The following is a 23,681-nucleotide window of genomic DNA, read 5'->3' as shown; positions in this document are numbered from 1 at the left end:
TTGTTTTCTTTGTTTGTGGATTCAAGCAGGTGACTGCCCCATTTTTGTTTAGTCACAAATAACTGTTTTATCTAAACTACTTTAAACAACCCTGGGTAATTTTACTTTGAGCATAATCAATTTCATTTGGTAGTTTTAAAATGCCTGGTACAAAAACAATACACTCCCTTTAAGACCAGAGTATATTAACAGAGAAATCATTAACCAGGAATTCAAAGCCTTTGGCATATTAGGAACAAGGAAGAAAGAAGAAATTAAGAGCAATGAGTGTTCACACAGTAACAGTATAAAATAGGTTAACACCTCTCCTTTAAAATCAGCATTCCTGGGGGGCGCCTGGGTGGCTCAGTGGGTTAAGCCGCTGCCTTCAGTTCAGGTCATGGTCTCAGGGTCCTGGGATCGAGTCCCGCATCGGGCTCTCTGCTCGGCAGGGAACCTGCTTCCCTCTCTCTCTCTCTCTCTGCCTGCCTCTCCATCTACCTGTGATTTCTCTCTGTCAAATAAATAAATAAATCTTTAAAAAAAAAAAAAAAATCAGCATTCCTGGGACGCCTGGGTGGCTCAGTTGGTTAAGCAGCTGCCTTTGGCTCAGGTCATGATCCCAGTGTCCTGGGATCAAGTCCCACATCGTCCTGGGATCAAGTCCCACATCGGGCTCCTTGCTCGGAGGGGAGCCTGCTTCTCCCTCTGCCTCTGCTGCCACTCTGCCTGCCTGTGCGCTCGCTCTCTCTCTCTCTCTCTGGCAAATAAATGAATAAATAAATAAATAAATCTTAAAAAATAAAAAAAGATAAAATAAATAAAATCAGCATTCCTGAACAGACTAGATCAGAATCACCAGAAACCAAGAAATAGCCCAAAACAGAGACAAAAGAAAGGTAGTATACATTTCCTCAGGAGATGAAAGAAAGTATTTATATAAGTAAGTTTTCTAACAGTTAAATATGTCCTTGGTAGTTAATAATAGCTTGGGAAAGTTCACGTTTCTTTTAATCCTTGTTGTAAGCTGAATACTGCATTGTGAATCTTTTAAGATTAAATCTCATTAGTAACTTTTCTGCAGCATTTATATTTCTTACAGGAAAAGCAGAAGTAACAGGGTGTATTAAAATTGAGTTGACTTCACTTCCAAAAAATGCCTACCCATTAGGTCCAAGCAACTCTCAACAGACATCTTGTGACAACTAATCAAAATGCAAGTAGGAAAAAAATGAACAAAAGGAAGATCTAGTTACCCGGGAGACTCTGAACCCATTATACTATTTTAATGATGAAAGTAGCACTCCACTCATTACAGCATTTATTAATTCCTCTGAGACAGCAGCTTTCAAGAAAAATTATTTTGAAATAATTTCAAGTGTACAGAAGAGTTACAAGATTAGTACAAATCATCAATCAACAGTTTCCTCCATTTGTTTGCTCTAGTTTTTTTTGTTTTTTTTTTTTAAGATTTATTTGATAGAGCACAATCAGGAGAGCGGCAGGTGGTGGGGGTGCGGGGAGAGGGAGAAGCAGACTCCCTGCAGAGCAGAGTGCCCAATATGGGGCTCTCGATCCCAGGTCTCTGGGATCATGACCTGAGCCAAAGGCAGATGCTCAACAAGTGAGCCACCCAGGTGCCCCACTGTGTTTTTTTAAAACCATGTGAGACTTAGCTACAGACCTCATGCATGTCCCTTTCACCCTAAGTATTTTGGCATATACATTTTAAAAACAAGGACATTCTCCTTCATAATCACAGAACAATTATGAAATAGAGAAAATTTAACACTCACAGAGTACCATTTATTATCGAGAATACAGTCCATTTTCAAATTTCACCAATTACTCCAATAATGTCCTTCATGGCAATTTTCTCCCCTGATGCAAGATCCAATCTAAGATCCTGCATTTCATTTATGTGTCAAATCTCTTTAGTCTCCTTCAATCTGGAACAGTTCCTCACTAAGCCTTTTTTTTTTTTTTTAACTTCCATGACCTTTATATTTCTGAAGAAATATTTTACAAAACCCCTCCAAGTTCGTTTGTCTTTAAGCTTCCTCAGAGTTACGTTGAAGCTATACACGCTGGGCATAAAGAAGAGAGTACTACTGTGTCCTTCTGGGTGCTGTGGATCAGAAAATGATCACCTGCTTGAGGTGGGATCCTCCAGACTTCTCTACTGTAATGTTACCCTATTTCTTTGTGATAATAAGTCATCTGTGGGGAGATACTCTGAAACTATTAACATCCTGGTCCTTCTCAAATTTTCCACTATTGATCTTTCAGTAATCAGTTATTATAATAATGATGGCAGAATGGTGATTTTTCTTTATTAGTTTTTCTACATGTATTAGTTAGCATTCTATTGTAACAAAGAACTTTTCCTCTCTCCCCTTTGCTTATTTTACTTAAAGGCTTAAAACCCATTATTGCCATTATTTATTATGAAATCATATTGTCCCAGATTTGGCTGGAGCTGGCTCCTATATCCTTTTTTTTTTTTTTTAAGATTTTATTTATTTATTTATTTGACAGAGAGAAATCACAAGTGTGGCTTAACCCACTGAGCCACCCAGGTGCCCCCCCCCCTTTTTTTTTAAAGATTATTTATTTATTTTTTTTAAAGATTTTATTTATTTATTTGACAGAGAGAAATCACAAGTAGACGGAGAGGCAGGCAGAGAGAGAGGGAAGCAGGCTCCCTGCTGAGCAGAGAGCCCGATGCGGGACTCGATCCCAGGACCCTGAGATCATGACCTGAGCCGAAGGCAGCGGCTTAACCCACTGAGCCACCCAGGCGCCCCCCCCCCTTTTTTTTTTTAAAGATTATTATTTTTTTTTTTTTAAAGATTTTATTTATTTATTTGACAGAGAGAAATCACAAGTAGACGGAGAGGCAGGCAGAGAGAGAGGGAAGCAGGCTCCCTGCTGAGCAGAGAGCCCGATGCGGGACTCGATCCCAGGACCCTGAGATCATGACCTGAGCCGAAGGCAGCGGCTTAACCCACTGAGCCACCCAGGCGCCCCCCCCCTTTTTTTTTTTTTAAAGATTATTTATTTATTTGATAGAGATCACAAGTAGGCAGAGAGGCAGGCAGGGAGAGAGAGAGAAGGGAAAGCAGGCTCCCTGCTGAGTAGAGAGCTTGATGCAGGGTTCAATCCCAAGTCCCTGAGATCATGACCTGAGCTGAAGGCAGAGGCTTTAGCCCACTGAGCCACCCAGGCGCCCCCTATATCCTTTTGATGTCATATTTTGAGCACTTGCTTATCCTTTGGTCTTGTAAGACATTCCAGGCTCTTAAGCTTATCCGTATCCAGCACTGGAATCACCCATTTCTCCAAGGGGCCTAGTTCTTTTTAGTGGGGATTGGTTATTTTATTTTATTTTATTATTATTATTTTTTTTTAGATTTTACTTATTTATTTGACAGACAGATCACAAGTAGGCAGAGAGGCCGGCAGAGAGAGATGGGGGCGGGGGGCGGGGGGAGCAGGCTCCCGGCTGAGCAGAGAGCCCAATGCTGGGCTCAATCCCAGGACCCTGGGATCATGACCTGAGCCAAAGGCAGAGGCTTTAACCCACTGAGCCACCAAGGCGCCCTGTTATTTTAGTTTTTAAAAAGACTATGTATTTATTTGAGAGAGAGAGAGAGAGAGAGAGCGCGCACGCATGTTTGTGCATGTGGGCCTGAACAGTGGGGGAGGGGCAGAGAGAGAAGCAGGCTCCTCACTGAGCAAAGAGCCCGATGTAGGGCTGATCCTAGGACCCTGAGATCATGACCTGAGCTGAAGGCAGACATTTAACCAACTGAGCCAAGCACACGCCCCAGGATTGGTTATTTTAAAACACCAAACTTTAAACTGAAGTGTAATATAGAAAAATAAATAAAAGCAGAGCTTTGCAATTTAAGTGGCTATGAGCACAGTTCAAAAAGTTCTCTAGTTGTAGAACTTAACATTTTGCTGCCTCTACCAATTTATCAGAATAAATACCCCTAGACATGTAGCAGAGCAGCCCTAATGTCCACCCAATCTCAAAATTGAGTATTTAAACTACCATAAATTACAAATCTGTGCAGCTAAAAAAATAGTTTAATTCCATGTTTTTCTTTTAAGATTTTTATTTATTTGTCAGAAAGAGAGAATGAGAGTATGAGCACAAGCAGGGAGAGCAGCAGGCAAAGGGAGAAGCAGGCTCCCTGCTGAGCAAGGGGCCTGTGGGGCTCAATTCCAGGAACTGGGATCATGACTTGAGTCAAAAGCAAATGCTGAATGACTGAGCCACCCCGGCATGTCTCTATCTTTGTCTTAAAAAGTAGTTTTAATTATTCACACATTTTTACAAGAAACACTGTAAGAAGATTCTTCAAGGTAGTGGGGCCAGCACTTTTCATTCTTTGACATTCCTTTGTATTTAAAAATTTTTAAACATTTTATTTATTTATTTGAGGAAGTGCATGAGCGTGGGGATGGGCAGAGGGATAGGGAGAAGCAGACTCCTGACCAAGCATGAAGCCCAGCACAGGGCTTGTTGTGGGGTTGATGCCAGGACGCTGAGACCATGACCTGAGTCAAAGGTAGACACTTCACAAACTGAGCCACACAGGAGCCCCTGGGTATTCTTTTTTGTAATTGCTTGATGAACTAAAAACACATGCCCTTTTTATGGTAACAACTCTCTTTTGACCATTTAAAGCAGAACTAACCAGTGACTACCTACTATAGGTGGATATGCCATAAAAACTGATACAGACAGCTTGTCATGGCATGAGCAACCAGATTCAACCTTTTCTCCCTAAGACCTCAGAGCAGTCACCAATCAATGATGCTCTGCCACTTCAAACTTGAAAGGGAATTAAACTATGATACCTAAATTAAGGTGATGAAAAGTACATAACCTAATTACTTAAAAAAATAAATAAAGGAGCCCCTTATCCTTCAAGCCACTTATTCTTCATCATCCTACTTTAGTAGGAAGGAAACAATTAAAACCACCATCTGCCTCCTGTGCACCTCACAATTAAGAAATACTCTTTTAGGGGCGCTTGGGTGGCTCAGTGGGTTAAAGCCTCTGCCTTCAGCTCAGATCATGATCCGGGGTCCTGGGACCGAGCCCCGCATTAGGCTCTCTGCTCAGCGGGGAGCCTGCTTCCTCCTCTCTCTCTGCCTGCCTCTCTGCCTACTTATGATCTCTGTCAAATAAATAAATAAATAAAAATCTTTTAAAGAAAAAGAAAGAAATACTCTTTTAGGTTTAAATTGAGAAAAAAGCTCTTCTACCTGGAGAAGAGGCTCATATACTATCTATTCCCCAATACATTTCTACCTTCTTTATCTGTGTAGTGAGCTGGTTCACTGGAGCAATGGGTGAACTGGAGCAATGGGTGAACTGGAGCAATGGGTGCATTTCTTTCTAATGACAACCAAAAAACACTTTTATTGATTTGCAACCCTGGATTGGTCCCAATCAAAGATGAAACCAGGGGCGCCTGGGTGGCTCAGTGGGTTAAAGCCTCTGCCTTCGGCTCAGGTCATGATCCCAGGACCCTGGGATCGAGCCCCGCATCGGGCTCTCTGCTCAGCAGGGAGCCTACTTCCTCCTCTCTCTCTCTCTCTCTCTGCCTACTTGTGATCTCTGTCGGTCAAATAAAATAAATAAATAAATAAATAAATAAGTTAAAAAAAAAAAAAGATGAAACCAGGGGTCAAAGACAGCCATCCACAATAATAGCCTCATTAGATTTATCTGTGGCAGTTTAGTAACAAATGAGAAAATGAAAAAAAGAATATAATGCCCAATAATAAGGAATTACTTAATTATGGACTGTTGCCAAGCTGTTTAAAATTACCACATACCATTAACCACAAGGAAACAAAGGAATTAAAAAAGTGAAATTAAAAACAAAAGCAGAACACAAAACTACTGGTATTCATGATTACAACCATACGAATGAAAAAAGCAGAAACTGGCAGGAAATGCACCCAAATTAAGCTAACAGTTGTGTCAATGTGCTGAGATCAATGTTTTCTCCATTTTCTAATTTTCTTTTAAGTGTGATTATTTTAAGAGATTAAAATTATAAAGGCCTCTGGGTGGCTCAGTCAACTGAGTGTCCAACTCTTGGTTTCGGCTCAGATCATGATCTTGGGGTTGGGAGACTGAGCCCCATGTCAGGCTCCATATTCAGCGGAGAGTCTGCTTGAGAGATTGTCTCTCTCCCTTTGTCCTTCCCACTACTTGTGCACACTCTCTAAAATCAATCAACCAATCTTTTTGGGTTTTTTTAAAGATTTTTTAAAATTTATTCGACACAGAGAGATCATAAGTTAGCAAAGAGGAAGGCAGAGAGAGAGAAAGGGGGAAGCAGTCTCTCCGCCGAGCAGAAAGCCCAATGTGGAACTCGATCCCAGGACCCTGAGATCATGACCTGAGCCGAAGGCAGAGGCTCAACCCACTGAGCCACCCAGGCAACCTGACCAATCAATCTTTTTTTTTAAAAAAAGGAAAGAAATATTATGTAATTTCTCCTCATTTCTGAACAACTGTAAGAGGTATTATCCCAACCTCATAGACAAGAAAAATCAAGTGGCTTACCCTTTTATAAAGGCAAGTCAAAATTTATAGTAAAATGGAGCCTTTCCACTGAAGAAATGATTAAAAGCTCAGTTATAAAATTTATAATTATTCCCTGAAAGTACTACTTATAGTACCCCATAACTCTACTAGCACCTACTTTAAAAAAGGAAAAGGGGAGGGATGCCTGGGTGGCTCAGTTGGTTAAGTGTTTGCCTTTGGCTCAGGTCGTGAACCTGGGATCCTGGCATCGAGCCCTGCAGTGGGTTCCCTGCTCAGCAGGGAGCCTGTTTCTCCCTTCTCCCTCAACCCATGCTAGTCCTCTCTCTCAAATAAATACAATCTTAAAAATAAAAAAATAAACAAGAGGAGAAGGGGAGTTCTTTATTAAAACAACAAAGTACTTCTAACATCCTTTCAACACATGGACCATAGCATGTAAATCTACTGAATTCCTAGGAGAGTCAAGAGTTGAGATGATCCTATTTGATATTCATCATATCAAATATGTGTTCATTTAGTTCTATGACCACCCTATGAGGTGTGAGGTAACTATTATGAAGTAGCTATTATTATCCCATTTTACTGATAAGAAAACAAAATTTAAGTCCAAGAATCACATTCAAAAGGCACAGATTATTCAATTTATTGCCCATCACCAAATATGTAGAATATATACAAACCCAAGTAATATTTACCATCTGATAGAGGAGTAGGGATCAGAAAGAAATAAGCAAAAAGAGGAAAAATGGTGAAATCTGTATTAAGTTAGAACTTTGCCAGATACAGATCTCTGGTTCCTGGAAAAATCATAAAATAACTATAATAAAGGGCATCAGCTACAGACCTAATAACCAATGACAAGACTGGAATTCAGACCATGAGGAGTATGACCAAGACTGCTAATCTTTTTTTTTTTTTAAAAAGATTTTATTTATTTATTTGACAGAGAGAGATCACAAGCAGGCAGAGAGGCAGGCAGAGAGAGAGAGAAGAGGAAGCAGGCTCTCCACTGAGCAGAGAGCCCGACTCGGGGCTCAATCCCAGGACCCCAGGATCACGGCCCACGCCGAAGGCAGAGGCTTTAACCCATGGAGCCACCCAGGCGCCCCATCTGCTGATCTATTTAGAAGCTTTGGTGAGTGAGTCTCTAAAAAAGAAAATGCTGGGGCGCCTGGGTGGCTCAGTCAGTTGAGCATCTGCCTTCGGCTCAGGTCATGGTCCTGGGGTCCTGGAACTGAGCCCCGCATCAGGCTCTCTGCTCGGTGGGAAGTCTGTTTCTTCTTCTCCCTCTGCCTGCTGTTCTGCCTACTTGTACCCTCTCTCTCTCTCTGTCAAGTAAGTAAAAAATAAATAAGTGAAGAGATAAGAAAATGCTATGAAGTAAGCTCAAGTCACAGGCACAAAACATGAACGGCAGGATGACAAACATTCCTGCCTGCCACTCTGCCTTGTTGTGCGCTCGCGCTCGCACGCTCGCGCTCTCTCTCTCTCTGACAAATAAATAAATAAATAAATAAAATCGTTAAAAAAAAAAAATACTGCAGGTGCTGCTGAGTGTCACTTAGGTGCGCCATGAATTGTAACAGGGAGATAAGGCATCCCAAGTGCCATCACTGAGATCAGTCCACAAATTTAACTGATTTTACCCCATGTTACAAATTCTACTTAGTTCTTTCACTTTTTCAGTAATAATAATAAAAAAAAATCTAGAGGGATAAGCAACAGATGGTAGGGTTAAAATACTTGTTTTTAGTCCCTTATTCAGAGCTTCAAAATATAAGCATACCTCATTTTATTGTGCCTTTTATTGCACTTTACAGATCTTTTTTTTTTTTTTTTTAAACATACTGAAATTTGCGGCAATCCTGCTATGAGCTACTCTACTGACACCATTTTTCCAATAGCCGTTGCTCACTTTGTGTCTCTGTGTCACATTTTGGTAATTCTCCCAGTATTTTAAACTTTTTTATTAGTATAGTATTTGTTATGATGATCTGTGATGGTACTGTTATAATTATTTTGGGTGTCATGAATCACCTATGTAAGATGATGAACTTGACCAATGAATGTTACATGTGTGTGATTTTAAGATTTTATTTGTTTATTTGAGAGAGAGAGAGAGAGAACAAGAGAGAGAGAACAAGAGAGAGCACAAGCAGGGGGAGGGGAAGGGAGAGCAGGCTCCTTACTAAGCAGGGAACCCCATTTCAGGCTTGATTCCAGGACCCTGATATTGTAGCCCAATCTGAAGGCAGACACCCAACATACTGAACAGCCACTGAAGCACCCCTGCTGTGTGTGTTCTGACTGCCCTATCAACCAGCTGTTCCCACGTTTCTTTCCCTCTCTTCCTTATTCCCTGAGACACTACTGTATTGAAATTAGAACAATTAACAACCCTACAATGGCCTCTAAGTGTTCAAGTAAAAGGAAGGTTCATGTCTCTCACTTGCCAAGACAGGCCCAAACTTAGGGTTCTTGTGACTGTTAGCCAACTTATGAATACAAATTAAGTTTGTGAAGGAAATTAGAAGTGCTACCCCAGTGGACACGTGAATGATAAGAAAGGAAAATGGTTTTACTGCTGATATAGAGAAAGTTTTAGTGGTTTGGATAGATGGTAACACACCAGCTGCAACATTCCCTTTTTTTTTTTTTTTTTAAAGATTATTTATTTATTTATTTGACAGAGAGAGATGACAAGAGGCAGAGAGGCAGGCAGAGAGAGAGGAGGAAGCAGGCTCCCTGCTGAGCAGAGAGCCCGATGCGGGGCTCGACCCCAGGACCCTGGGATCATGACCTGAGCCGAAGGCAGCGGCTTAACCCACTGAGCCACCCAGGCACCCCTGCAACATTCTCTTAAACCAAGGCTAATCCAGAGCTAGGCCCCATTTCTCTTCAACTCTATTCAAAGTTGAGAAAGGTGAGGAAGCTGTAGCAGAAAAGCCTGAAGGTAGCAGAGGTTCATTCACAAGGTTTTAAGGAGAGAAGCTATTTTTATAACATAAAAATGCCAAGGGCTGATGCAGAAGCCACAGCAAGTTCTCCTGAAGATCTAGCTCAGATCACTAATGAAGGTGACTCCATTAAACAACAGATTTTTCATGTAGATGAAACAATCTTATATTGAAACAAGCTGTCATCTAGGGCTTTCATAGTTAGAGAGCTTCAAAGGACAGGATGATTCTCTTGTTAGGGGCCAACGCAGCTGGTGATTTAAACGGAAGCCAATGCTCACTGTTCCGAACAGTCAGAAAAATCATAGGGCCGGTAAGAATCATGCTAAATTTGGGGCACTTGGGTGGCTCAGTGGGTTAAAGCATCTGCCTTCGGCTTGGGTCGTGATCCCGGGGTCCTGGGATTGAGCCCCGAGTCAGGCTCTCTGCTCAGCGGGGAGCCTGCTTCCTCCTCTCTTGCTCTGCCGGCCTCTCTGCCTACTTGTGATCTCTCTCTATCAAATAAATAACTAAAATCTTTAAAGAAAAAAAAAAGAATTATGCTAAATTTACCCTGCTTGAGCTCCATAAATGGAACAAAGCCTGGGTGACAACACAATGTTTACAACATAGTTTACTGAATATTTTAAGCCTAAAGCTGAGATCTAGTGCTCAGAAAAAGATTCCTTCCAAAATACTGCTACTCAGTGACAATGCACCTTATAACCCAAGAGCCCTGATGGAGACCATGATGAGATAAATGTTGTTTTTATGCCTGCTAACACAACATCCACTCTGCAACCCATGGGTCAAGCAGTAATTTTGACTTTCAAATCTTGTATTTAAGAAATTCTTCTTTTCAGGGACGCCTGGGTGGCTCAGTTGGTTGGACGACTGCCTTTGGCTCAGGTCATGATCCCGGAGTCCTGCGATCGAGTCCGGCATCAGGCTCCCAGCTCCATGGGGAGTCTGCTTCGCTCTCTGACCTTCTCCTCGCTCATGCTCTCTCTCACTGTCTCTCTCTCAAATAAATAAATAAAATCTTAAAAAAAAAAAGAAAGAAACTCTTTTCATAACCCTCTAGCCGCCACAGACAGTGATTCTTCTCATGGATTTGGACAAAGTATACTATCTGAGTATCTTCTAGAAAGGATTCAGCATTCTAGTGCCATTAAGAATGTCTGGGATTCGGGGCGCCTGGGTGGCTCAGTGGGTTAAGCCGCTGCCTTCGGCTCGGGTCATGATCTCAGGGTCCTGGGATCGAGTCCCGCATCGGGCTCTCTGCTCGGCGGGGAGCCTGCTTCCCTCTCTCTCTCTCTGCCTGCTTCTCCATCTACTTGTGATTTCTCTCTGTCAGATAAATAAATAAATAAATCTTAAAAAAAAAAAAAAAAAAGAATGTCTGGGATTCACAGGAAGAAGTCAAAATAACAACATTAACAAAAAGTTTACAAATAAAGCTGATTCCATCCTGCATGTATGACTTTTGGGGATTTAAGACGTTAGTGGAGGAAGAAACCACAGATGTGGTGGAAATAGCAAGAGAACCAGAATTAGAAGTAGAACGTGAAGACGTGACTCAGTTGCTACAATCTCGTGATAAAACCTGAATGGATGAGAAGATGCTTCTTGTGGATGAGCAAAGAAAGTGGTTTCTTGAGCTAGAATCTATTCCTGGTGAAAATTAAGACTGTTGAAAGAAAATTAAGACTGTTTAAAGAAACTGCCCCATATCAGGCTCTGGTCAGGAGGGAGTATACTTCCCACCTTCCACCCCACCTACCTCTCCTGCCTACTTGAAATCTCTATCAAACACACAAATAAAATCTTAAAAAAAAAAAAGAAGGGTCACCTGGGTGGCTCACTTGGTTAAACAGCTGCCTTCAGCTCAAGTCATGATCCCAGCGTCCTGGGATCGAGTCCCACATCGGGCTCTCTGCTTGGCAGGCAGCCTGCTTCTCCCTCTGCTTCAGCCTGCCACTCTGTCTGCCTGTGCTCGCTCACGCTCTCTTCTCCCTCTCTCTCTCTGACAAATAAATAAATAAAATCTTAAAAAAAAAAAAGGAAAGAAATTTACTGGTTAAAAGCCTCCTGAAAGCAACCTTCCCTATATTCCTGATCGGGTTCAGTCCCCTCAAAAGCCAATAGCAGAGGGACGCCTGGGTGGCTCACTTGGTTGGGCGGCTGCCTTTGGCTCGAGTCATGATCCCAGTGTCCTGGGACAGAGTCACACATAGGGCTCCTTGCTCGGCGGGGAGCCTGCTTCTCCCTCTGCCTCTGCTGCCACTCTGCCTGCCTGTGCTCGCTCACTCGCTCTCTCTCTGGCAAATAAATAAAATCTTAAAAAAAAAAAAAAAAAAAAAGCCAATATCAGACTCTAAGTAGCCACGTGGCCCTGGTTACCTCTTTTCAGTTTCAGTGCTTTGTTACCTCCTTTAAGCTTATTTTAATTATTCAAACTCTTCTTGATGCTCAGTGTAACTTAAGTCACTTTCTTCTTCATACCCTAATAAGTCTTTAAAGAAATCAATTTAAAGCAGAAATTTATTGGGGGGCCTGGGTGGCTCAGTGGGTTAAAGCCTCTGCCTTCGGCTCAGATCATGATCCCAGGGTCCTGGGATCGAGCCCCACATCGGGCTCTCTGCTCAGCAGGGAGCCTGCTTCCTCCTCTCTGCCTGCCTCTCTGCCTGCTTGTGATCTCTGTCTGTCAAATAAATAAAATCTTAAAAAAAAAAAAAAGCAGAAATTTATTAACCTTTGGCTTCAACAATGTGTAAATCTTCTGAAAGGCAGACCACCCAATAATCCAGTTGCTTTCCACAAATGTACAAACTGACATTTAACAAATTAGGATATTCATTGCCTTGGAATTGGCCTTTAAGTAAAATAAGCAGCTTTAAACACATAAAAATTCAAAAGAAAAGAAGTCTTCTTTATTTGGCAATTTCACTGGGTTTATACACGAAAGAACAGAAATTTAGGGTCTTATCTGATATATTTGCACACCTGTGTTCACAGCAACATTATTCACAACAGCCAAAAGGGGAAAGCAACCGTACTATCCATCAATAGATAGATGAATAAACACAATGTGGTATACAGATACAATGGAATATTATTATTCAACCTTAAAAAGGAAGGAAATTGTGATGCATGTTATAACATGGATGAACACCGAGGACACTATGCTAACTGAAGAACCCAGTCAAAAAGGTCAAACACTATAAAAAGTCCCTAGAATAATCAAATTCACAGAGACACACAGAATGGTTTTTGCCAGATGTTGGGGTAAAAGGGAGGAATGAGGGATTGCTGTTTAATGTGTAGAGTTTAAGTTTTATAAGAGTTCTGGAGATTAGGTGCCTAACAATACAAATGTACTTAACACTACTAAACTGTACACTTTAAAATGTATAATTTTATGTGAAAACTGTAAATTTCATGTTATTTTATTACAATTTAAAAAAAAAATCTTCTCTATGTCCCAAAACAATCCTAGGGTTAAAAACCCTTTTACCTTTCAACTATCACATTATCCATCATTTTCAACAACACTTGGCAGGGTGAGAAGTCACGCATGACAAATAGCACTTTTCAAGTACCTAATGCTGCTTAATGACAGGTGTGTTGTCCGAAATAATTAGCTTTTAAAAAGCAATAGCCTTAACTCTTCTCTGGAACTGGTTAGTGATCTCAGTTTCCCTTCATTAAGTTCTTGACAGCTCAATGTCCTCACATCTGTCATTGTTTGGAAAACTAATTCCAAGAACATAAATTGCATCAAGGACTAGGCAACAAATTTATTCTGGTCGATGGGACAGATCTGAAGCCATCTGTTTTCTAATCAAAAACCATATTTGAATCAGTTTTGTTCCACCATGGTACCATGCCAATGGGAGCAATACAATCATACAGTATTTTCCTCCTTTCTATCCAGGAGTACAAGAAACACAAATCAATTAAAAGCGTAAGAGTATCCTCAGAAACAGGGTTTTTACAGCCTGTGGAATCTGCAACCTTTTCCACTTTTATCCGTTTATTCTTCAGACTACTGTGATTACATTTCCTCTAAGTGACATGGTTTATTTTAGAATTACACAGGAAGAAAACAGTCCCGGGTTGTAATAACTAACTTACCTTAATCTTTTTTTAAGTTGTAAACTGTCATGGATGATCCTTTTAACAAACTCTAATTCACCTCCTTCTGCCATGATTTCTGTGATACCTCCTGTATTTACGGAACTAGGTGGAGGTCTCCGCGGATTTCGGGAGTTTACTCCCTGCACAAAAACAACGACATCTGGTGAAAAATTTGTACACCGTAAGACCAAGGCTTTGACTCTAATCTAGTTCTAAGTAAGAATGCTTAGATGTAATTTAGTTTCCAAATATTATGCTAAATCTAGGATTTAAAAATCATATAGCCATTGCAATATTATATTTTAAGCAACTGCATTCCTACTAATATTCCTCCCCAGGATCCTTTTCACCTTCCATCTTTGTGATTTAACATATAAAAACTTCACCATTTTTATGTAACCTAATATGTCATTTTTTAATGTTCTGTCTTGGTATTATACACAGAAAATATTGTACCCGAAGATTATAAAAATATTTACTTATGTTTTCTTCTAGTACTCTTAAGGTTTCACTTTTTAAAATTAAATATTTAATCCCCTCCTACTTCAAATCATATTAAAAAATTAACTAAAAAAGAGCAAAGATCTAGATAAAAAGGTTAAAATCATGATTATTTTCAAAAACACAGGAGTAAATCTTTCTGACCTTGAATTAGGCAATGGTTTCTTTCTTTCTTTTTTTTTTTTTAAAGATTTTATTTATTTATTTGACAGAGAGAGAGACCATAAGTAGGCAGAGAGGCAGGCAGAGAGTGGGGGTTGGGGAGAAGCAGGCTCCCCACTGAGCAGAGAGCCTGATGCGGGGCTCGATCCCAGGACACTGGGATCATGACCTAAGCTAAAGGCAGAGGCTTTAACCCACTGAGCCACCCAGGCGCCCCTAGGTTTCTTAGAGAATGGTTTCTTTTTTTTTTTTTTTTAAAGATTTTATTTATTTATTTGAAATATATATATAGAGAGAAATCACAAGTAGGCAGAGAGGCAGGCAGAGAAAGGGAGAAGTGGACTCCTCGCTGAGCAGAGAGCCCGATGCACGCCTCGATCCCAGGACCCTGAGATCATGACCTGAGCCGAAGGCAGAGGCTTAACCCACTGAGCCACCCAGGCGCCCCTTAGAGAATGGTTTCTTAGAGAAACTGTACTCCTTGAAATTTAACTTTTAGTCTGTGAAGGATAGCAAGAAAAGTGAAAAGATGAGGTGTCTGGGTGAGTCAGTGGGTTAAGCACCTGCCTTCAGACCAGGTCACGATCCCAGGGTCCTGGGATTGAGCCCTGAGTCAGGCTCCTATTCAGCAGGAAGCCTTCTTCTCCCTCTTCTCCCTCTCCTTCTGATCAACTCCCCCACAACCCCCCATGCTTGTGCTCTCGCTATCACTCTCTCTCGCAAATAAATAAATTAAAAAAAAAAAAAAGTGAAAAGACAACCCACAGGAGAAAATATTTGCAAATAATAAATCTAATAAGGGATTTGTGTCTAGAATACATAAAGAATTCTTACAATAATAATAATAAAGATAAATAATCCAATTTTTAAATGGGTAAAGGATTTCTCGAAAGAAGATACAAAAATTGCCAATAAGCACATAAAAAGATGTTCAATATAATTAAACATCAGAAAAATAAACATCAAAAGCAAGAGGAGATACTACTTCAGACCCACTAGGATGGCTATAATCAAGACGACATATAACAACAAGTGTTGACAGGCATGTGGAAAAACTGGAAACTGGAACCCTCATACACTGCTGCCAGTGGAATGAAAAATGATGCACCCACTTTGGAAAACAGTATGGCAGTTCCTCAAACAACTAAACAGAGTGACCATTTGACCCAGTAATTCCACTCCTAGGTATATACCAGGGAGGCATGTCTATACAAACATCTGTATACAAATGCTCTCATTAGCATTATTCATAATAGCCAAAAAGTAAAGTAACCCAAACATCCATCAATGAATGAATGGATAAGAAAATGTGGTATTTCTATACAATGGCATATTATCTGGCAATAAAAAGAAACTAAGTACTGATACATGCTACAGTATGGATGAACCTTAGTAAAAAAAAGACCACATATTGTATGATTCCATTTACATGAAATGTCCAAACAGGCAAATCCATAAAGACAGAAAGTAGACTGGTGCTTACCTAGGACTTTAGGAGCTGTGGGAAACAGAGTAACTGCTAATGGGGATGCGGGCCGGGAAGGGGAGTGATGAAAATGTTCTAAAATGGACTGTGATGGGGCGCCCGGGTGGCTCAGTGGGTTGAAGCCTCTGCCTTCGGCTCAGGTCATGATCCCAGGGTCCTGGGGTCGAGCCCCACATCGGGCTCTCTGCTCAGCGGGGAGCCTGCTTCCTTCTCTCTCTCTGCCTGCCTCTCTGCCTACTTGTGATCTCTCTCTGTCAAATAAATAAAATGTTTAAAAAAAAAATAAAATGGATTGTGATGATAGTTGCACGACTCTGTGAATATACTAAGAATGATTACATTCTACCCTTTAAGTGGGTGAATTGTATGGCATGTGACTTATATCTCAATAAAAGTGAAACGAAAAAGAATGTATTTCTTCATCTGGATTCTGGTTCCACAGGAGGGCTCACTTTGTTAAATCCAATTTACACTTATGGCACAGGTACTTTTATACATCTATCTTCATATATACATAAACTACACTGCTGCTGGATTTCTCAGATATTTAAGCCAATAAATTTCCTTTATTAAGTCAATATGAACTGAGTCCTCAGGTGCTTGATAACAGAAGCATCCTGATACCAGCAGCTTCCAAAATAAAGGTTATTCTTTGCTCTTATCTTTGCAAACATCAACAACTTAAATAGTCAATTATCTCTCTTTTTTAAAAAAGATTTTGTTTATTTATTTGAGAAAAAGGACAAGCAGGGGGAGTAGCAGAGGGAGAAGGAGAAGCAGGTTCCTCACTGAGCAGGGAGACTAATGTGGGGCTTGATCCCAGGATCCTGGGATCATGATCTGAGCCAAAGACAGAGGTTTAACCGACTGGACCCCAGGCACCCCTATAAACAGTCATTTGTCTTAAAGCAGAAGGTACTTTACCTTGGCTTCCAACTGATTGGCAAAAAAGGGAGGGTTGCACATGCAAAAATCATAGATTATCTCAGATTCTTCTTTAAGAGCATCCATCAAGAGTGTCTTCTGTGGTACTTTTACCACTAGGAGAAAAAACAGGAACTGTTAACTACTATTAAAGCTGTGGTAGTTTTCAAGTATGACCACAGATTCTGTGACACTAATTCCTTCAATAGGTGGAGTTTAATTTCCCTCTCCTTGATACAGGCTGTACTCAGTGACTCACTTTTACTGAACAGACTGAATATGAAGTGAAAGGATGTCACTTCTGAGGCTAGGTCATAAAAGAAGAGTGGCTTCTTCCTTATCCTATTTCATTAATTACTTGCACTAAGAGAAGCCAGCTGACACACTGTAAGGCTGCTCATGTAGCCTAGAGGAGAGATCCATGTGAATGACTCAAGCTTCTTACCTATGGCCAAGTTGTATGAACCATTCTGGAAGCAAATCTCTATCTCCAGTCAATCCCTCAGATGACTGCAGACTCACCAAACTGAACCAGAACCACCCAAGTAGGCTATCTATCAGTTCACACAATCTATGAGATAATTACTTGTTTAAAGTTGCTAGATTTTGGAGTAATTTGTAACACAGAAATGGACAACTGAAAAACACATAAACAATGTTAGCATCTCCCCTTATAATGATATGCTTAACACTAGTAAGAGAAGCCTAGATCTTCCATAAAGAGACATCAATTCTCTTTAATTAAAAAAAAAAAAAGAAAGAAAAAAATGAACAGCTCTTCAAATATACAGTAAGCACAAAATTAAAAGTAACTAGTCACTAAGGGGACTTGATTGTCTGTGGCATAGTTCCATGTACTGAAATAAAAAAGATGGTATACTTTAATCAAGAGCAGGGTTTCCCTTATAAAATCTTGGTGACAGGGCACCTGGGGGGCTCAGTCGGTTAACCATCTGACTCTTGGTTTCAGCTCAGGTCATGATTCCAGGGTAGGGAGAATGAGCCCCACACTAGTTCCCCACTCAGCGGGGAGTCAGCTTCTCTCCCTCTCCCTCTGCCCCTCCCTCCGCTCATACTCTCTCTCTCTCTCAAATTTAAAAAAATAAAATCTTGGTGACTAGGTTACTTCATATACAGTTGCTTTCCATTATTTGTGGTAGTTATGTTCTATAAAGTCACCATGAACACTGAACTGGAACCAATGGCTCCTAAGAGAAATGGTAAGGTTAGGTAACTGTCAGCCTCTGGTCAAACATTCTCCACAACTGATCAATATGTAATTTTACTTTAGGTGTATTTCTACTTATTTATTTATGACACCTCATTTAATATACACCGCTAATTCATTAATACCAAAATGATGGCTCACAATACTAGATCATGTCTGAATGAAGCTTATCTAACACATGTATTTTCCCTGTAAGGTTCGTCACATTCTTCATATTTTGAAGGAACACCTACTAGATAGCACTTAAGCACTATGTGTAGGGGCCATTTTAAACAGCAAAATCATCAAGAAAAAGCACAAAAATGCAAAAAAAGTGACATCAAATAGACTATGACAAGGACACTTGCTTACAATAGAGAGCTAAAACAAAAGGGCAGAGGAGCATCACCTTGTTCAATTTCAGCTGAGACCATGTGTGTTGGAGGATTCAAATTTTTTGCCACTCTGTACATGCCTATAAATGACCATAAAAGTACCTCAAGTATTGATTTTGGGGTTAAACATAACCCCAAGCAGGCAAATTCACAAATACAGAATCCACAAATTATGAGGAGTGACTGTATTTACCAACCATATTTCCTTCTGAGTTAAGCTACAAACCCCATAGTGTAGTATTTTTTTTTCTGTTCTACTTGTTTCATTTATTTTCTTTCTTCCAAGATTTTACTTAAATTCAAGTTACAACTAACATGTAAGTGTAGAATTAGTTTCAGGAGTAGAATTTAATGATTCATCACACTTACATGTAACACCCAGTGCTCATAATATCCAGGGCCCTCCTTAATCCCCATCACCCATTTAGCCCATCCCCCACCGAACTCCCCTCCAGCAACCCTCAGTTTGTTTTATATTGTTAGAGGAGTCTCTTATGGTTTGCCTCCTCTTCTGTTTTATATTATTTTATTTTTCCTTCCAAAATGTGCCATATTTTTTTAAATTACCAAAGTCTGTATATTAAAGCAAAAAATGAAATGTATTCAATTATAACGGTAGATTAATAAACACTGCTTGAAAGGGATATTTATTCTGTAGAGCTAACCTTTTATAAGATCAGATAAATTATTCTGTTCCACATTTTTCTTTGCATAGTTGAAGCACATGTCATCTACTTCTGTTGCAAGGAAATACCAGCCATTTAATGTTGTTCCAAGTAAAGGATAGATGCAGGATGCTCCAGTACCTAGTAAAACAAAAATATAAAACATGTTACCCACACCAGAGGGAGATGTGAGAAGAACAAGCCAAAACACCATTCTTCCTTCTTAGAATTCTTAAAACCTTGTCTGGTACCTGATTACATACATACTACAGCTGCTGGGTTCTCTAATCATTTCACGTATGGCAGTCTTACCTCCTAACTGGATTCAAATTTCTTAGAGGACAAAAACTTTGCTATCCTCTTCTTTTATATGTTGTACGTAGAATGAAGTGTGCAAAACTACCTGGTGATCAAGGACTACACGACTAATTAACCCAAAATTACCAAAACAAGTTTACTTTAGAAAATTTTTCATTTTAAAATCTCACACAGGGCGCCTGGGTGGCTCAGTGGGTTAAGCCGCTGCCTTCGGCTCAGGTCATGATCTCAGGGTCCTGGGATCGAGTCCCGCATCGGGCTCTCTGCTCAGCAGGGAGCCTGCTTCCCTCTCTCTCTCTCTGCCTGCCTCTCCATCTACTTGTGATTTCTCTCTGTCAAATAAATAAATAAAATCTTAAAAAAAAAATAAATAAAATAAAATCTCACACAAAATTCAATCTTCTTAAATTGAAATCAAAGCTTAAAATAGATCAATGTATATCCCATTCCCCAAAAGCAGAAAGAAATACAGAAGGGTATAAAATTGTTAGGATTATTTAAATGACCAATTCGCCCACATATCCCCACATATCTATAAGCTGTTACTTAAAGGAAATCAGAAGTTCAAAACAAAACTAAACTAAACTAAAAACAACAACAACAACAACAACAACAACAACAAAAACAACTAAAGAGAGAATTCATTTCTTAGATGTGATGACATGGAAGACATCTGCTCCAGATCCAAAACATCAATCACTGGCTTGCCCCACCATAGTTTCAAGGGAGACATTCAAAGGCAAATGTTCCAGGCAAAAATCACTCTTTGACAACTAGGGTTTGGTCCTACTTGTATATAGATCCCCCAACCATGGACTGGACTATATACTAACAACAAATAACTACTTTTATGACCACTGACTAATCTTGGCCAATTAAGATCCAAAGCACATATTCGAGAGAAGAAAAGTCAGTGATTCTCCTAAAGGCCTGGAGTAGTCAGCACCTACCACCCACTCCAGGCCTGCCTTCCCATACCAGATCTCAGTGCCACTCTAGTCTTCTAAGGATTTGGCAAGAAGAGATGAGGTCTAGAGATATATACTCCTCACCCAAAGGAAACCCGGGGTCATCATACTGCTTCTTCATCAAGTATTCTGAACAGGCTGATAAGAGACAGGACAGTGACAGCCCTATGACAGTCACCATGATTGTTATACTTCCCATCATGTTTACTTATAGCATCCTGGCTCTGAGGCTACTGGGCAAACACCTCCTTGGGGATATATGAGGCAGTGAAGGAACGGGTGATAAAGGGAACTCAAGCTCCTCTCAGAGGCCACAATTATTTAGTCCCTGCTTGCCATTCTGGTAAGCCAAAGTCATTCAAAGTCATTCAGAGGAAGAAAGAAGCTCTGTAGGAAAAAATATCTGGACCGGATACCAGGCCCTTGATTCTCATACAACTGCCTTTCTTTTCATACTTCAAATCATTTAAGGGGCGCCTGGGTGGCTCAGTGGGTTAGGCCGCTTCCTTCAGCTAAGGTCATGATCTCAGGGTCCTGGGATCAAGCCGGCATCGGGCTCTCTGCTCAGCAGGGAGCCTGCTTCCCTCTCTCTCTCTCTGCCTACCTCTCCATCTACTTGTGATTTCTGTCAAATAAATAAATAATATCTTTATTAAAAAAAAATCATTAAAAGCAAAGAGCAAAAAAGAAAAAATACTTTCCTTCCACTGCCCACAGATCAGGTACCTCCAAGGTAATAAATACAGGTAAAGGACCTGTCCTCTACAGCCCCCAGCAAAGAATCAAATTTCTCAATTCTTAAGACCAAAAAGACTTAAATTCTAACATCCTAGTCCCCTCAGAAAGCTGAATAACATTTTAAAATGGATACTAATCCTTGTAATGATAAATAAAAATGGAAAGTGTATAATCATAGAATTAGAGCAAAATGATGGAGTCTGGGGGAAGAATTTATATAAAACCCTAATTAGAATGAATGTGATTTCAGCAAGGGTGCCCCTTGTGAAGAGCTAAAATCCATTAACCTCCTATATCCCCAAGTGTTATTTTAGACAGTTTGGGGCATAATTAAAATAAATTAGTACCAAATATGCTCTTACACTTTTTAAGCTTTCTATAACCCATCAGCCAATCTTTTGCTGCGAACATACAAGTGCAGAGCCTCTGCAAAACCCCTCATTTTTATATAGTACTTAGCTCATACAGGGTGTTCAGAATTTTGAATGTTGAAAGAATGATGTATTTATCCATGAATATTCAACAAATTATTTGCTGAACACCTACTATGTGCCAGAAACTCTGCTGGGGGTGGGGGTGGGGGCGCCTGGGTGGTTCAGTTGGTTAAGCAAACTGCCTTTGGCTCAGATCATGATCCCAGAGGTCCTGTGATCGAGCCCCGTATCAGGCTCCTTATTCAGCAGGAAGCCTGCTTCTCCTCTGCCTGCTGTATTCCCCTGTTTGTGCCCACTCTCTCTCTGACAAATAAATAAAATCTTAAAAAAAAAAAAACTAATTCTGCAGACCATGAGAGGTGACAGTGACTTGGACTGAGATGGTGACACTGGAGATGGAGAGAAGTTTATGATTTTAAAAATATATTTTTTAAAGATTTATAGATTTATTTATTTGTCAGAGAGACAGACAGACAGACACACAGACAGAAGGCACAAGCAGGGGGAGCAGCAAGCAGAGGTAGAAGCAGGCTCCCTGCTGAGCAAGGAGCCCAAACAGAACTCAGTCCCAGGACCCTTAGATCATGACCTGAGCCGAAGCAAGATGCTTAACCAACTGAGCCACCCAGGTGCCCCAAGAAATATTTAAGAGACCAACCAAAAGGAAATGATGACAGATATTCTCAGTGAGAATGGGGAGGTGTATCAAGGAGTATCAAGAATGACAGGTGGACTGTGGTGGACACAGTGAAATAAGGAACGAAGAAAGAGGACCAAGATCAAAAAGAAAAGAATATGAGTCTGGTCATAGACATGGCAAAGTCTGAAATGTTCTTGAGATATGCGTATTTCTGACACTGGGGACTAGTAGGCAGAATACATAAATTTGTGGGTTATTTGCACGGAGGTGGAAAATAGTCATAAATGTGGATGAAATTGCCTAGAGTTAGGATGCTAAGAAAAGGGCTAAAGACAGGCACCTGGGGGCACTTAATGCTCTCTGGCTCTCTCAAATAAACAAATAAAATCTTAGGGGGAGGGGCGCTGGGTGGCTCAGTGGGTTAAAGCCTCTGCCTTCGGCTCAGGTCATGATCCCAGGGTCCTGGGATCGAGCCCCGCATCGGGCTCTTTGCTCAGCAGGGAGTCTGCTTCCTCCCCTCTCTCTCTGCCTGCCTCTCTGCCTACTTGTAATCTCTGTCTGTCAAATAAAATAAATAAAATCTTTAAAAAAAAAAAAAAAAATCTTAGGGGAAAAAAAAAAAGAGGGGCACCTGGGTGGCTCAGTGGGTTAAAGCCTCTGCCTTCAGCTCAGGTCACTATCCCAGGGTCCTGGGATGTAGCCCCACACATCAGGCTCTCTGCTCTGCTTCCCCCTCTCTCTGTCTCTGTCTGCCTCTCTGACTACTTGTGATCTCTGTTTGTCAAATAAATAAATAAAATCTTTTTTTTTTTTTTAAGATTTTATTTATTTATTTGACAGAGAGAGATCACAAGTAGGCAGAGAGGCAGGCAGAGAGAGAGAGAGGAGGAAGCAGACTCCCTGCCGAGCAGAGAGCCCGATGTGGGACTCGATCCCTGGACCCTGAGATCATGACCCGAGCCGAAGGCAGCGGCTTAACCCACTGAGCCACCCAGGCACCCTAAATAAATAAAATCTTTAAAAAAATTAAAAAGAAAGAAAGAAAAAGAAAACAAAAGAAAAGGGCTAAAGGCCGACCTTCCCAACATCTAATGGCCATGTACAGGAAAGTAAGCTCAAAGGGGAGAAGAGTGACTAGAATGGAGAAAAGAAAACCAGAAAAAGTCCACAGGGGAGCCAATAAATGACCCCAACAGGCCATTTATTTATTTATTTATTTATTTTTACAGATTTTATTTATTTATTTGACAGGCAGAGATCACAAGTAGGCAGAGAGGCAGGCAGAGAGAGAGGAGGAAGCAGGCTCCCCGCTGAGCAGAGAGCCCGACATGGGGCTAGATCCCAGGACCCTGGGATCATGACCGGAGCCTAAGGCAGAGGCTTTAACCCACTGAGCCACCCAGGTGCCCCGAACAGGCCATTTATGAGGGGGATGGAAAAATACTTACTAAAAATGCATGCAAATGTCAAAAATTAAACATTTACTACTATCTAGAAAGTGTCTTTCCTATAAATTAACTCTATTATGATTAGAAAGAGAGCCACATAGCTTTTTTCCCATAAAGGATTAGTAAAGGCCAAAGGATTAAAAAATTTTCTTAACCCTAT

At 40.6% G+C, this 23,681-nt stretch overlaps 1 protein-coding gene across 1 annotated transcript in view; it reads right to left on the bottom strand.

Annotated features, from left to right (window-relative positions):
- Positions 1 to 23,681, bottom strand: part of METTL16 (methyltransferase like 16) — a 79,742-nt gene that overhangs the window by 24,089 nt on the left and 31,972 nt on the right. The window contains exons 4-6 of the mRNA XM_032320789.1: positions 18,976 to 19,116; positions 16,709 to 16,824; positions 13,633 to 13,775 (exon numbers count right to left, since the gene is read on the bottom strand). Of these exons, the coding sequence (XP_032176680.1) occupies positions 13,633 to 13,775; positions 16,709 to 16,824; positions 18,976 to 19,116 (400 nt within the window). The remainder of the gene's footprint in view (positions 1 to 13,632; positions 13,776 to 16,708; positions 16,825 to 18,975; positions 19,117 to 23,681) is intronic.

This window comes from Mustela erminea, chromosome 18, assembly GCF_009829155.1.
Source record: "Mustela erminea isolate mMusErm1 chromosome 18, mMusErm1.Pri, whole genome shotgun sequence".
NCBI lineage: Eukaryota > Metazoa > Chordata > Mammalia > Carnivora > Mustelidae > Mustela > Mustela erminea.
Note: the sequence above shows the minus strand (reverse complement) of the source record. Positions and strands in the feature narration are given on the sequence as shown.